Genomic DNA, 14,178 nt, shown 5'->3' with positions numbered 1-14,178 from the left:
TGTGTGGAGTGAGGCTGCATGGGAGACAGACCTTCACCGCCATCCCAGGCAGGCAGGCTGCCCACGGGCCTCAAACTCAGCCCAGAGATGCTGGACGGGGCTGTCCTGTTACTCATCTTTCCCTCTTCCCCAGGGTCTCCATGGAGAACGAGGTGAAAAGGGAGCCCAAGGAGAAAAGGTATTTCCAATCTGCTTCAGTCAATCAGTGCAGTTGTCCATAGACAGTGTGAGTGTGCATGTGTGTGTGTGTGTGTGTGTGTGTGTGTGTGTGCGTGCGTGCACTGGCAGGTGAAGCCCGGTGCAGAGGAGGCATTAGTTTCCCAGCCTTCTGAATGTAAGCTCTGGGCCCAGAAGGCTGTGGGCTCGGTACCTGCAGGGGCTGCAGTCCCCTTGCAGAGACAGGATTTCGGGTTTCCTGGCCAGAGAGGTTTTGAAAGAGCCTTTGGATCCGGACTCGGTTCCGGTTGCTGCCATGGACTCACATCTCCCTTGGCAAGTTGCACAAGTTCTCCACACCTCGATTACCTGACTCTCCCATGGAGGGAGGGAGCATGGTGACAGCTGTGGCCTTGGGGACCCACGTTTAGCCTCATGCATCAAGTGGTGTGACCTGACCTCAGCTGAGACTCGTAAACGCATGTGTTGCCACCGAGGTGACGTGGTCAGGGCGGGCTGAGGCTGGCCGTGCCTTCGTAGCGAGGCCGCCGGGTCATAAGTAATCCTCAGACCAGATCCTTCTATGGGTGCTAAGGCCGTAGAAGGCTCGGGGTTCTGCTGGGTGGGGGTGAGGACCGCATATCCCCCCTGACCTCGCCAGACAGCAGCTGGCGTCGAATTCTCAGGAATCCCAGGCCCATCTGTTCATGGGGCTCCTTCCGATCAAGAGCTAAAAATTGGCCATGTTCCAGACCCTTTTTCAGCAGCTACCCTGTTCCCATCTTCCTAGAGTACATGTTACTTTAGTTTTGTAGGGAATGTCTAAATTATTAAGAAACTTAATTTTATTTCACTATACTTGGAAAATAGGGAAAAAACAGCCTCTAATTCCACCGTCCTGCTACAACTGCGGTGGCCACTTTGGCACGTTCCCTGTAGGACTTGTTCTTGTGTGTCCCGTGTCTTCCTATATAGCCACACGTGACATGTTCTGCTTTGCATCCGTCTTGTCTCTTGTTCCTGCGTGGAGCCTCTCCCCCGCATGCTGCTGTAGACTTTTATGATTTATCTTAAAGGGCTGCACAGCGTCCCATTGTGTGACTAGACTGTGATTTATGTGCCCTTTCCCCTATTATTAATCACTTAGGGTTGTTTCCAGTTTTTCATGATTAAAAGCACTGCTTTGGTGACCATTTTTGCACCGATAGCTTTATTTATTTATTTTTCAAATTTAGGATGGTTTCCTTAGGCTGCCTCCCCAGAAGGCAGGCTCCAGTCAAAGGAAATGAATGTGTTGTGTGGCTCTGGAAGCACGTGGCCCCGTGGCTTCCCAGAAGGCTCCTCCGAAGGAAGGAGGGGGGAGAGGCTAGCATAGCGCCCCACCTCAGCTCCAAAGCACGGTTTCTGTTTGTGTGGATATTAGATTCTAATCACTGTAGCTTAAGAAGTGAAATACCTTACCCCGTGGTCGTTATGAGTTGCATCTCTTGGTCCTTCCGGGAGGTGTCCCGTGGCTCCGTGTGTTTGGTTTCAGGTAGGGCGCCCCTCTGGCCCTCTGCCCCCTGCCTTTATAAGGTAGAGTCTTGAAAGTGACACTTGGGATAACTGAGGATCCAGGCCCAGGGCTTGGTGGGCAGCTCTGGTGCGCGAGGGAACAAGGTGCTCATTTGAAAGCCCCCGTGGGAGCAGGCAGGGTTTGGGGAATGGACCTGGCGGTAGGGCTGAGTTCCAGACCAGCAAGAGGGACCCTGAGACTCTGTGGCCAAAGTGCGTGTGTGGCCGGCTCACCAGTGATTCCGGCCAAAGGTCCAGGGGCGCGGACATCCCCCTGGCTGTCACGTGTGGGCACAGTCAGAGACCCAGGCTCGTGCCCTGGCCTCCAGGCCTTCAGTGTCCCGCCAGCCGCTACTGAGTGCCCGGTGCCTCACGTCCTGCGCCGACGGTGGCAGCGCCAGTGGAGACTGAGGACAGGCCCTGCTTTCGAGGCCCCAGGAGTTCAGTGGGCCACACGGATTCACAGGGTAAGCTCACTTCGTGGTCCTGTGAGGTGCGCAGTGCCCAGTGTACAGCCTGGAGCGTGGATAGCCCTCCGTAGGCCTTGGCCAGACCAGTCAGCGAATAGCAGGTGAGTCCTGTGTCCTCAGACCAGATCCCCCCCGTAAGAAGGATAACCGGTGAATCGAAGGTGTGGGAACCGAAGCAAAGGACAGTAGCGTGGACACGGCTGGGTCGTGTAAGGACAGGAGGTGGATGCAGCCCCCCAGTAGCTCCGGGACCTTGGCCATCAGATCCAGGTGCAGTACTGACACAGCACTGCAGGGCTCACACACCCAACGCTTGATCCCCTGGTAAGGGCTTCCCACACAGAGGGGTCAAGGCTGTGGCTTTGCCACTTGCCTGAGACCCGGGGTTGGGCCAAGCCTGCAGTCACGGCATTTGAGGACCCACGGGCAGGAGCTCGTGAGGGTTCCCCGCCCACAGAGGACTCTGCTTTGCTTCCTGTGGGGACCACGTGGCACCAAACACCCTGGGGTCCGGGAGGTGTGGGCTCAAGCCGCGCAGCACTGATCCGGAGTGTGCAAAAGGAAATTAGGAAAGGAAAGAAGCCTCCTTACTGAGCCTCAGTGCCCTGCATTGTAAAATCGCGGGTGGGATCTGGATTGAGCCAGAAGCCGGTGAGGCGCCTTTCCCAGCCCTTGTCCATCATCTGGTTCACACGCAGTGCCTGGGGTTTCTGGACGCACCTCTCACAAGTGTCTTCTGCCTCATGAAAGAATATGGAAGGAATCCTCCCAGTTGAAGCTATGTTTTAAGTGTTTTTTTTTTTTTTTTTTTTTTTTTTTTTTTATAATGTGCTAGAAAGGACCCAAAAAAGTAAAAGCATAACTTCAGTCCTTAAGAAGCCTGCAGTCTGACTGGGAGCATGTGAAAAGTTAAGTTGATTCATCCATTTGTTTCTTCATCCATTCATTCCCCAGTCATGTACCCATCCCCCAGCACCCAGCTACAAATATTTTAAATATTTGTGTGACCTCCTTCAGCTCTCTGCTCAAGTGCCACTTCCTCAGAAGTCTTCCTCGGTCCCCAGGCCTGTCCCAGAGCTTACCCCTGGAGCCCCTGTGGTCGTCACCCTCATGGGTCACGTGTATCACATTTGTTTGCCTTTCACCCCCTGCCCCCCACACACTGGCAACTTGAGCACACCGCTCACACCCTGGTCACCTTATACACCTCTGGGGCCTCACGGAGCACCTGGCCAGGCCTCATCTGCCGATGCGCTGGGCACCAGGTGAGGAGTGATGCAGGAGCCAAGATCAGACTCAGATTACCGAGGACCTTCAGTGACAGGTGTGTGAACTTGGGCTTTTTTAGAGATGCGTAAGATGGATTTAGAAGATGCATCTTAGCACTTAGGCTTAGGTGAAGCCTCCGGAGTGGATGAAATGGTGAACAGGAAGCTGCATGGACCACGTCATGGAAGCCAGGAAATGTCACCGACAGAAAGCAGAGCAGGAGCACTGCACCGTCCGAAAGAGGGTCTCCTAAGCTCCCCGGTTGCAGCAGTTTAAGCTGAGCTTCTGGGGAATTTGCATTTCCCAGGGTTTCAGTCGAGACTGAAGTACAGAGCTGAGGACTCTTCGCGGGCCTAGTGGGGAGCCAGCTGTGCCCCAGAGGAGCTGGGCCGGCCGCTTGATGTACCAGAGCCTCAGGTTCTCATCTGCGGAATGGAAACATGCACAGCCTCCCTGAATCTTGTTGGAACCTTGGATGAGACCACAGAATCAAAGTGTCCAGCACATAACTGACACATCCACAAACATTCGTGTCCTTTCCCACCTGTGTTTCAGGGGAAAACTCAGTCTGTACACTCAGTGCTTTGTTCTTCCCAAAGTTCTGTTTTGAAGTAACAGCCTTTTCCCATATAATGCTGGGTGGCTTGTCCATTAAGCTTTTGGAGTCTTAAGACTTTTTTCCAGCCAAGAAACGCTGCATTCCTGTCAAAATTCTAAATGATCAGATCTGGAAAGGACCGTAGATAACCCTGGAGATCTCCCGTTATTGTCCAGAGGGGGAAACTGAGCCCAGAGGCGATGTGTTTCCTGATGCAGCCCGTTATAAGGAGAGCAGGTGCTGGAAACGTCTCACTCTCAATCCGGGCTTTCCCCGCAGGACACATGGGGCTGAGCAGTCGACATTCCCAGGGGACTGTTTCTTCAGACTGGCCACAGCCCTGCCCCCTGCAGGCGCCACCTTGCAGGGAAGCTCGGGAAGTGGGGGCCCACCTGCAGGGGAGCCCCAGGAGAGGAAGTCCAGCTGGTGACCCATCAGCCTCAGTCTCCCCAGGCTGCACCAGGCAGCAGCATCATGGCATAGAGGAAGCCCCACACAGTGATTCTAGAGCCAGCCTTCCTGCGTTTTCAATCCTAGTTCTGGGATTTGCAAGCAGTGTGACCTTTGGAGAGTTGAGTTAACCTCTGAGTCTCAGGTTTCCTCAGTGCTGAGAGTAACTATCTATTATGTAAGGCTCCCATGAGGATTAAATGAGTTAGTATCTGTAAAAGGCTTAGAGCAGTGCCGGCAGCATATGCCATATTTATGGAGGGTGGGGAGTCAGAGAGAGAGAGGTGGAGAGAGAGAGAGAGTATAGAAACAGCAGGACAGAGAAAGATGGGGGCGTGCATAACCTGAGCCCTGCGAGCTCAGCTTTGGGTCTGAGCCCCGGCTCCCTTGCCGACTTTTCTTGGTGACCCTGGGGAGAGCTGGTTCCTTCTCTGCACCTCCGTTTCCCCATCTGTCAAACAAGAAGCCTGGGCTGCATGATCTCTCAGGCTCCTCTCCAGTTCTTATATCTGATGAGTACTTAAAACAGCTTATTTTCTCGAGAACCTCTCAGATTTCTTAAATCAGCAAGAAGGAAGTTTCCATTTCGCCTTGAGACAGGCGCATCCCGCTGCCTGGCTCGGCCAGACGTGGAGCTGGGCCAGAGAGAGCCAGTGGCCACGCATCACCACCTCCGTCAGCCACGTGGCAGGGCCTTCTCTGGGAGGTGGGGGCCGGGAGTTAGCCCTTGCTTCAGGCAGCTTCCAGAAGGTGCCTTGCAGGCGCAGCGAGGTGTGGAGGCTCTGTAGGCACAAGGACCTCCTAGTGATTGAGGGACAGTGAGGCCCGAATGGGTTGTCCAGGGGCTTTTGGGCTTGGGACAGTTGGCAGATGGCACAGTGTATCTAGTTAGTCACAAAGACAGGAGTCCACTCCCTAGGGGCCAGAAGTTGGACGCGGCGGCCCCAGCTCTTCTGTCTGGAAAACCGTGCTTCCTACACAACTTCGGGTGGGTGTGGCAGTCGAGCTCCTGAGGCCCCAGGGAGGACGTTCCAGGGGTCCTGCCCGCCCTGGTTTGGGACTAGGGAAGCCCAGGCCTTGGGGGCTGGAGTGAAGCGGTCAGAGCACCAGCTTCGGAATCAGCAGGACCGGAGTCTTACCCTGGCCCTGCCCCTGTCAGCTCTGGGGCCTCACAGCAGCTTCTGGCCTCTCTGACCTGTGTCCTTACCTAACGTTTAGAGGTAACACCATCTGTCTCAGGAAGTGACCCTGAGGATCTGATGAAATTAGTTGTGGAAGCAGCTACAGGACTTGGCACCCGGTAGGCACCCCCTGAACGTTTAACGAAAGGGAGTGGGAGTTTTGAAGGGACTGTGGCCATGGTGCATCCCGCCCACACCAGCCCCCGACTCTGTCTTACGATGAGTCGTCAGGAAGACCATGGCCTTCAATCCACATGGCTCTGGAAGGGCTGGCAGCGTTGCCCACCAGGTGTTACGGGGATGAGTATTTGTTGACTTTCTCCTGTGTGCTGGGTGCGCGTGGTTAAATCTTCATGGAACAAGTGCCCAGTGGAAGAAGCACATCACACCCCCCCTCCCGCATTACATGTGCAGAGGGACACGGAGCTTTCAGGGTCCTCAGGACTAGGCAGCCTAGATGGCAGGGGCTGTGGGCGGGTTTTGTGCTTTAAGCGGGTTGCGTGTGCCCTCTGCTGTTGGAGACCTAGAACAGCAAGTGGACCTGGCCTGGGGGAGCCCTCCACCTCGGGGGAGCACCCCCCCAGCCCCCTGCTTTCACCACAAGCCCCCAGGATTCAGACAGTGAATACCAGATCTTCCCCTCTTGAGCTGTGTGAGCCAGGATGGCACACTTAATCTCAGAGACTCAGTTTCCTTTACTGAAAGCAGGGACAGTGTGTCACAGGATTGATGTGAATTTTAAATGAGATAGTGTGTGTTCAGCTCCTGGTCCCCAGAAGAGGCTGCAGGCACGGATTGAGTCTGCCTTGATTTGCATATTCCAGGCTTCCGGTGGGCCATGCCCGCGCTAGTTTGAACGCTGACCCCATTCTTCCCTGTGACTTCCGCCCCACCTCCTGTCCCAGCGGGGCTCGGGAGGTGTCGCAGTTAAAGACCCGCTTCGGAATGCCGTCTTCTGTCTTCCGGCGCTGTCCCTGTCCACATCTCTCTGCCTCTTTGTCCCTGTCTCTGCTGTCCCTCGGCTCATCTCTGTCCCTCATCCATCCTCTCCTGCTCATTCCCTGCCTCTCTCATCCCCTGGTCCTGGAGGCACACACCTATCAGCACCCCAGTCGCATCCCTCCTGCCCCACTCTCTGTGTGCTGACCAGGGAGAGAGACCGCTGATGCCATGTCCAGCGAGCCCGAGCCCTGCACCCTGCAGCTGTCCTGAGTGGCAGCTGGGAGAAGTCTTGCTTCCACTGACCTTGATGAGTAAGTGCACGGCTGTTAAGAAATAGGGACTTGGGGGCTTCCCTGGTGGCGCAGTGGTTGAGAGTCCGCCTGCCGATGCAGGGGACACGGGTTCGTGCCCCGGTCCAGGAAGATCCCACATGCTGCGGAGCGGCTGGGCCCGTGAGCCATGGCCGCTGAGCCTGCGCGTCCGGATTCTGTGCTCCTAAACGGGAGAGGCCACAACAGTGAGAGGCCCACGTACCGCAAATAAATAAATAAATAAATAAAAGGGAAAAAAAGAAAGAAATAGGGACTTGGGCTGCGAGGTAGGACTTGTGAAACAGTGCCTGGTCAACACTCCTTCCTTTGCTGAGCCCTGTGGAAGTGCCCCGGGGGACATTCAGTAGACTGGCCTGCCACGAGGAGAGCTCTGGAATGGAAGTCAGGAGGCCTTGACTTCAGTCCCGGCTCCATCGCTAAGTTTCTGTGTGACCTTGGACAAGCTATACCTCCTAAGGTTGTCAGTTTCCTCACCTGTAAAATGAGGGGTTGGCGTTCTTGCCACATCAACTGCTCTGGGAATCAATGGAAGGGATGCTTGTGGTCCTCGAGGGGCCTCTGCTCAGATCCCATGGGGTGGTAGACGTAGAAGACTGAGGATCAGGAGAATCCAGGTTCTGGTGCCAATGCAGCCACACCTCACTGGGGTAAGTGGCTTACATCAGGGCCTCCATTTCCTCATCAGAGTCATCCTCAAACCTGCCAACCCCCTAGCGTCAGAGGAAAAGAAGATGCAGTAGCACACGTGGAGTCACTTGGCAGAGAGAGAAACTGCAGGCAGCTCTCCTGTCTGTTTCCCCGGAACTTCATGGGATGGAAAGACTTTAGAAGAGTTAATACACGAGGCCTGAAAACAGAGACGTGTACATCATGGCTCCAGGAAAGATAGGAAATATATGTGGTTAAGTTTACATGGATGCAAAGTGGAGGGAAACTACAGTGCAGCCTGCAGAACGGGGAGAGGTGCTGGAACAATCCCAAGTCTAAGTCAGTGGATTTGGGGCGTCAAGGCATCCGGGGACAGTTGTCGGTGATTAACCGAGGCCCCGCACTTAGAGCAGCAGAGTTGGGCATCTCCTCCCCTGACCTCTGTTTGAACTGTCCAGTGGAAAGCATCAGTTTTTGCCCCCAGATTGAGAGAAAGAAGCCCCCCCGCATTACCCTGCAGTCACCAGGGGTGGGCTGGGTATACAGTCAGCATCCGCAGGCAGGCACCCAGGACTAGCAGAGCAAAGATGAGCGGAAAACCAAGAATCTTCAGTTATTCAAAGGAAAACAACATCCTGAAAGACATGCCAACTTAAAACAACAAAGAAGGGGGGCTTCCCTGGTGGCGCGGTGGTTGAGAGTCCGCCTGCCGATGCAGGGGACATGGGTTCGTGCCCCAGTCTGGGAGGATCCCGCGTGCCGTGGAGCGGCTGGGCCCGTGAGCCATGGCCGCTGAGCCTGCACGTCCGGAGCCTGTGCTCTGCAACGGGAGAGGCCACAACAGTGAGAGGCCCACATACCACAAAAAAAAAAAAAAAAAAAGAAAGAACTTAAGAAATAAAGTTATAGGGAAGTAGAAGGAGAGCTCAGAATCCTTCCCTTGTGCAGTGCTGCAGTCATTCAGTTGTGTCAACTGAGGCCACACTGTGCATCTCCAGCTGGGCTCCGGGGACACAATAATGAAAAGAGTGAACCCAGCCCGTGTCCTCCTGGGGGAGGGGAGAGAACGGAGGTCACGTGGAGAATAAATGCGAATTGGATTAAGAGCTGTGAGGGAGACATATGAGACCATGCTGGGGAAGAACAGGACACGGAATCTGGACTAAAAGGCCAAAGAGGTGACATTTACATGAGCCCTGAGGGCACCAAGGAGCAGCAGGGAGAACGGCAAGCATGGCCCTTGGAAACGAGAGAAGTTGCTGTAATGGCGGCGCTCCAGGAAGGAACCTGGGCTGCTGGAGGCTGTGCCATAGGCTGTTGATACCAGCATGAACCCACCCTTTGGAGTGATCTCTCTCCATCAACCGAGCTCTGAGGGCCCAGCTGGGCGAAGGACACCAGCAAGGAACACTGGACCCGGGGAGTCAGCCATGAGGGGAACACACCAGCATCACGGGCATGGCTTGGAGGAGAACACTGGTATTTATCCACTGGCTGTCATAAGCAGGTGTTTTAGATAAGTCACCTCATTCCTTAGTCATCCGTATCTTTCAAAGAAGGGATAATTTTCATCCCCAGGAAACACAGTCAACAGAAACATCTCAGAGAGGTGAAGCAACCTGCCCAAGATTCCAGAACTAATAAGAGATTCACACCTGTGTGAACATAAGCTGATGGGTGGAGGTTGTGTGGATGGTAGCTCACTGTGATCCAGCAAATAACTCTTATATACATACTTCCTGGATGGGTGAATGATGTGTTAAATGTGTCCACAGTTGTAAGAGCTGCATTACAAGCCCCGTGCATTTATTATTTTTTTTGACCCCCATCTAGACCCATGAGATAAGGAGTCTGTGCGGTTCAAAGAGGCTGTGTGGTCTTCCCTTGGTCACAGGCTTAGATGAGAAGCAGAGATGGGAATGTGGTTTCCCTGACCTTTAACTTATGCTCCTTGACCCCCAATACACATAAACCCTAGGCTGCTGTGTGTGTGTGTTTGGCTGTCCTGGTGCCTCGTGGAGAACAGAGCATGCTCGGGAACTAAGGGCCTTTGCTTGCCTTTCCTTTGTTATGACATTGACCCTGGGGATGTCCCTCTGTTCTTCATTTCTTCTCTTTCCTTCTTTTGCCAGGGGGAGAGAGGCCTGGATGGATTCCCCGGGAAGCACGGGGACACTGGAGCGCAGGTAGGCAGGCATTGGCTCCAGGGGCCGGACGGGCCTGGGGCCTGTGCAGAGCTCGTAGGGCCTGGGGGCTGTGGCCTTTGTCCTGCTCGGCTGGGGGTTCCAGGAGGGTTAGCGACCAGCCCCCAGCTTACGGCCACACGTGGACTCCTCCATGCCAGAGTGGAGGGATTCCAGAGAACATACCACGTTAAATCCATTCTCACCTCAGCAATACGACACGTGATCATTAACGTAAAGGCCATGGGCGACGCGCATGTGTTCAAAGTGCCATATTCAGTGCAGTCCTGTCCCTGGGAGTAAAAGATTACAAACAGCCCTAATGCTCATCAGTAGATACAGGAGAATAATATAAAATTAATGTGGAAATTAATAGAGCTTCTAATGTCCTGATATGATATTCTCTGAGATACACTGGTAAATGGAAAATAAAGGCAAGTGTAGGATGGTGTGGGAAGATGCATCTGTGAGTCCAAAGGGGACCACATGGAGGTGGCATTGGGTTAGTTGAGGAAGAACCTTCTAGCAATAAGTGCAGTCTGGGAAGCCTTGTCAGAGGGGACCGGTGCCTTCTGGGGAAAGGCAGGTACAGATTTGGAGGTGCAGCGCCCTCAGCCTCTTCCTTCTCCACTGCTGCCCCTGACGGCTTTCCTTGCCTTCTTTCCTCCAGGGAAGACCCGGCCCTCCTGGCGTGCCAGGGCCCCAGGGAGAAAAGGTAAGCCAGGCCCTGCGGTGACAGATGGCTCTTGACAAGCAGGTGTGTGAGCTGAACAAATCAGGGCCTGGGGTGTGTGCGTTGGAGGGCCCAGGCTGGAGTTCTGGGAACAAAGTGCAGACAAAGGTGGTGAGTCAGGCATTAGAACCCAGCCTACAAGAAATTTCTGGTTATCGTATTTAAACATTTTTTTCTACTTTTAGGAATAAAAATCTATTTAAAAAACAAACGAAAATCCCTATTATATAACATCCGGACATATTAAAATATTGTGCTGCCCTTAAATGGCTTTTTGGACTAACGCAGAATATGAACAAATGCACAAGAAAACCTCACAGACCGCCTTTTCCTCTTTCTCCTTTTCTCCTTCTCTCTCCTCTGCAACGTTTAGTTGTTGTTGTTGATTTTAACCAGAATAATACTCCTGAAAATGTGCTAGATATTTCATAAATAAAATAAGGTTTTATCTCATCCTGCTGGTCATCTATTTTAGAACATTTTCACAACAAGGCTTAACTCACTGAATTTGCTGCTTAGGATTTCTTTATCTCAACAGAAAGAACTGCATGTAAAATTTCTTTGTAAACTGTGAAGTGCGGTGAAACTGTATGAAGATAATAACCTTCCCAGGCATTCAGAGTCACAGAGGGAAACTAAGAAGGTGTGCTGTGTTCTGGATTATAGTGGGAGGAGTGGTGAAATAGAACCCTGCATTTGAGTACAAGAGAAAGATTTTCTTCCAGATCTTAGGCCCTTAGGAGATACATCAGACTTTGGGTCTGAGAGCAGCTAGGAGAGAGGTGGTGGGGGAGCAGGAGAAATCCAGCTAAACCAAGGAGGGTGAGACCAGGGATGCTGCACTTCTCAGCGTCACACTGCAGGGTTCAGGTGAAGGTCGCTGCCCAATCCAGACGAGTTCTCGGCACATGCTGAAAATAAAGGGAAAGAAAAAGGCTGCTCTAACTCTTTACCGAGGCAGACAGGGTATAGTTATAAATAAATAAAATGATATACAAGCTAAAAAAGCCTCTGTTTAGGAAAGGTGGCTGGAGAATATTGATCTCTTCCAAACTTGCTCACTTGGGCTTCAATTCTAGCTGAGTTAATTATTCTCTCTCGAAGTATTTTTAGAGTTGAGATTTACATTGTTATGTTATCCTAGTGTCAGGGTTTTAATGAATTCTTGCAGTTCCTTGACAGGGGATGCTAAGTCCTAAAATAAATAGTTTATTTCAAGTCCTGAAGAGGGAATGTGTCTTAAAGTTTGGATCTAGGTGACAACTCTTTCCCAGTACTGTGTGTGTGTGTGTGTGTGTGTGTGTGTGTGTTATAAATTCCAGCCTTCCACTTGATTTATAGAGGTCTTTGGCCCCTCCTGTTTGGTAAGCAGCTGAGTTGTACATTGCTTATTATGATGAATGCAGCAGAAATGGGAAGACATGGTCAAGGGTCATGGTATGATATGGGGCATTCGTTGGAAGAGTCGAGAAACCAGTGGTTCTCAGGTGACAGAATGTGTCTCAGCTCATTCTGAGAGAACATCACTGGGACAAATCTTAGCTGCTTTACGATTTGAGAAAGTCATTGGAACCATAGAGCTGATCTTTTAACCCCCCCTAACTTTACAGATGAGAAAACAGAGGCCCAGAGAAGTAGGGTGTCTTGTTCCAGACGCCACAGTGGCTCCAGACCAAGGTGTATAGATCTACCTGCCCGTACGATGATGCACCACAGACCTCAGTATCAGGGCATGCTCTACCTACTCTGTATTAAGAGTTTTAATGGATTGACTCCATGGTTATATTAGTTGTCTTCTGCCGCATAACAAATCATCCTGAACCTGAGAAGTGTGGTCTCGCCCAGTTTCTGAGGGCCAGGAATCTAGGAGCGGCATAGCTGGGCTACTGTGGCTCAGGGTCTCCCACGAGGCCGAGCTGTCGCCAGGGTGTGGTTATGTCATCTGAAGAATCCACTTCCAAGCTCACTCACGGGGTGGTTGGAAGCCTCAGTTCCTTGGTGGCCATTGGCCTCATTACACGGTCCTCTCCCTAGGGCTGCTCCCAGAAATGGAAATCACTTCCCTAGAGTGCGTTGTGAGCGCTCTGAGACTGGGGCTTGGCAGGGGGAATCCACAGTCATGTGTTATAACCTCATCCTGCAACAGTACCTGTGACTTCTGCTGTGTGTTACTGGCCACGTAGATGAGCAGTGGTACAGCATGGTCCTACACAGGATGTGAATCCCAGGAGGCAGGGGCCATCCTGGAGGCTGACTCCCCCAAGGGATAAAATAGATCTTTGAAAAACATGACACCCACGTAGTGGAAAGAAAGTGATTCAAGGACAGACTAGCTTTTTTGACCTTGAACATCTCTGTGCTTCAGTGTCCTCATCTCTGAGGTAGGGTAGTACCTGAGAGGAAAAGATTTACTTCATGTCAAGTCCTTGGAACAAGGCCAGGCATTTAAAAAGGATCCTATATCTATTAGCCATACATACACAATTCTTATGGATGGAATATAGGATCATAGTTTTCCTTAATAATGGTTGAATACATTTGATCTCATAGTCTGTAACGTTACCTATGCAAGTGAGAAAACATGCGTTGATTAACTGATTTCATAACTATCGTTGAAATTCACTTCTGTGGTGTAATGATGATGAGAAATGCAACGATGAAGACAATAAAAATAAATGTAATAACGAGGCAGGGTGTAAATAAAAGAAGAAAGATACAGTTATGAACCTCGAAAGATTCATTATTCAGCCACATAAAGCTCTCTCTCTCTCATATATAATATATATTTATGTATATATTTTATATATATCAATATTTATATATATTATATTTTTGTACATTTAAGACAGCCGCACAAAAGTATTACAGTATAGTTCAGAATGTCTTCTAACAATCATATTAGCAAAATATTAATAAGGTTTGGGGGAGTGTAGGGGAAAAAAGACTTCTGCTTGGGAGAGTTGAAGAAGGCTCATGGGGGAATGGAGAAGAAGACACAGCCGAGCTGGGTTCTGATTGCGTGCAGCTGGGCTTGCATCCAGGCCATGGAAGTGCGTGGAGAGGATACAGGTGATAACGAGTGCCGTGTGTGAGCACGTGTGTGCACCCGTGTGTACGTGGTGGGTGGTGTCACGGAAGGGAAAAGCGAGAACGGAAGCACGTTTCTGAGGCAGGACTCGGTTATTGCGTGTGAGAAGCAGAAAGGCAGGTGCAGCAAGGAGATCGACACCCGTTAACTCTGTGCTTGCCGCGCAACTCTGCTGTGTGGCTGACAACTGCTCTAAAAATAGTCTGTTTTAAAAAGACATTCTTAATTGAGATTTTAGCAAAACACCTGATGCTATATAAAGAGATGTGATTTTTTCCCAGTCTTAGAAAGCAGTGGGACCATCAGAATTGTGACTGCACCAGTCAGAGGAAACAGGTCCTGTCCATAAGATAGAACCTCAGATGCAGTGAAGGGTGACAGACGTGCCCTGAGTCCTTCATTCTTACTCCTCGGCCTTAGGATTTAATAGATGCTTTCCTATTTATCCAGCAACTCATTTACTCTTTGCCAACTTATTAAACAGTAGTTTTTCAGAGCTTCCTGTGCTCCCTGAGCGAGCCCCTAGGGAAAATGCAGTCATATCTCCAAGCTACATGTGGGAACATTGGCTACA

General features: G+C 51.4%; 1 protein-coding gene across 1 annotated transcript in view; it reads left to right on the top strand.

Moving 5' to 3' along the window:
- The window catches only part of COL22A1 (collagen type XXII alpha 1 chain), a gene marked incomplete at both ends in the record, with an annotated part of 240,616 nt that overhangs the window by 89,623 nt on the left and 136,815 nt on the right, over nucleotides 1-14,178 (top strand). Inside the window, 3 exons of the mRNA XM_079722651.1 lie at nucleotides 134-178; nucleotides 9,733-9,786; nucleotides 10,454-10,498. Coding sequence (XP_079578777.1) covers nucleotides 134-178; nucleotides 9,733-9,786; nucleotides 10,454-10,498 — 144 coding nt within the window. The remainder of the gene's footprint in view (nucleotides 1-133; nucleotides 179-9,732; nucleotides 9,787-10,453; nucleotides 10,499-14,178) is intronic.

Source organism: Hyperoodon ampullatus (assembly GCF_949752795.1).
Source record: "Hyperoodon ampullatus genome assembly, chromosome: 17".
Classification (NCBI taxonomy): Eukaryota; Metazoa; Chordata; class Mammalia; order Artiodactyla; family Ziphiidae; genus Hyperoodon; species Hyperoodon ampullatus.
Note: the sequence above shows the minus strand (reverse complement) of the source record. Positions and strands in the feature narration are given on the sequence as shown.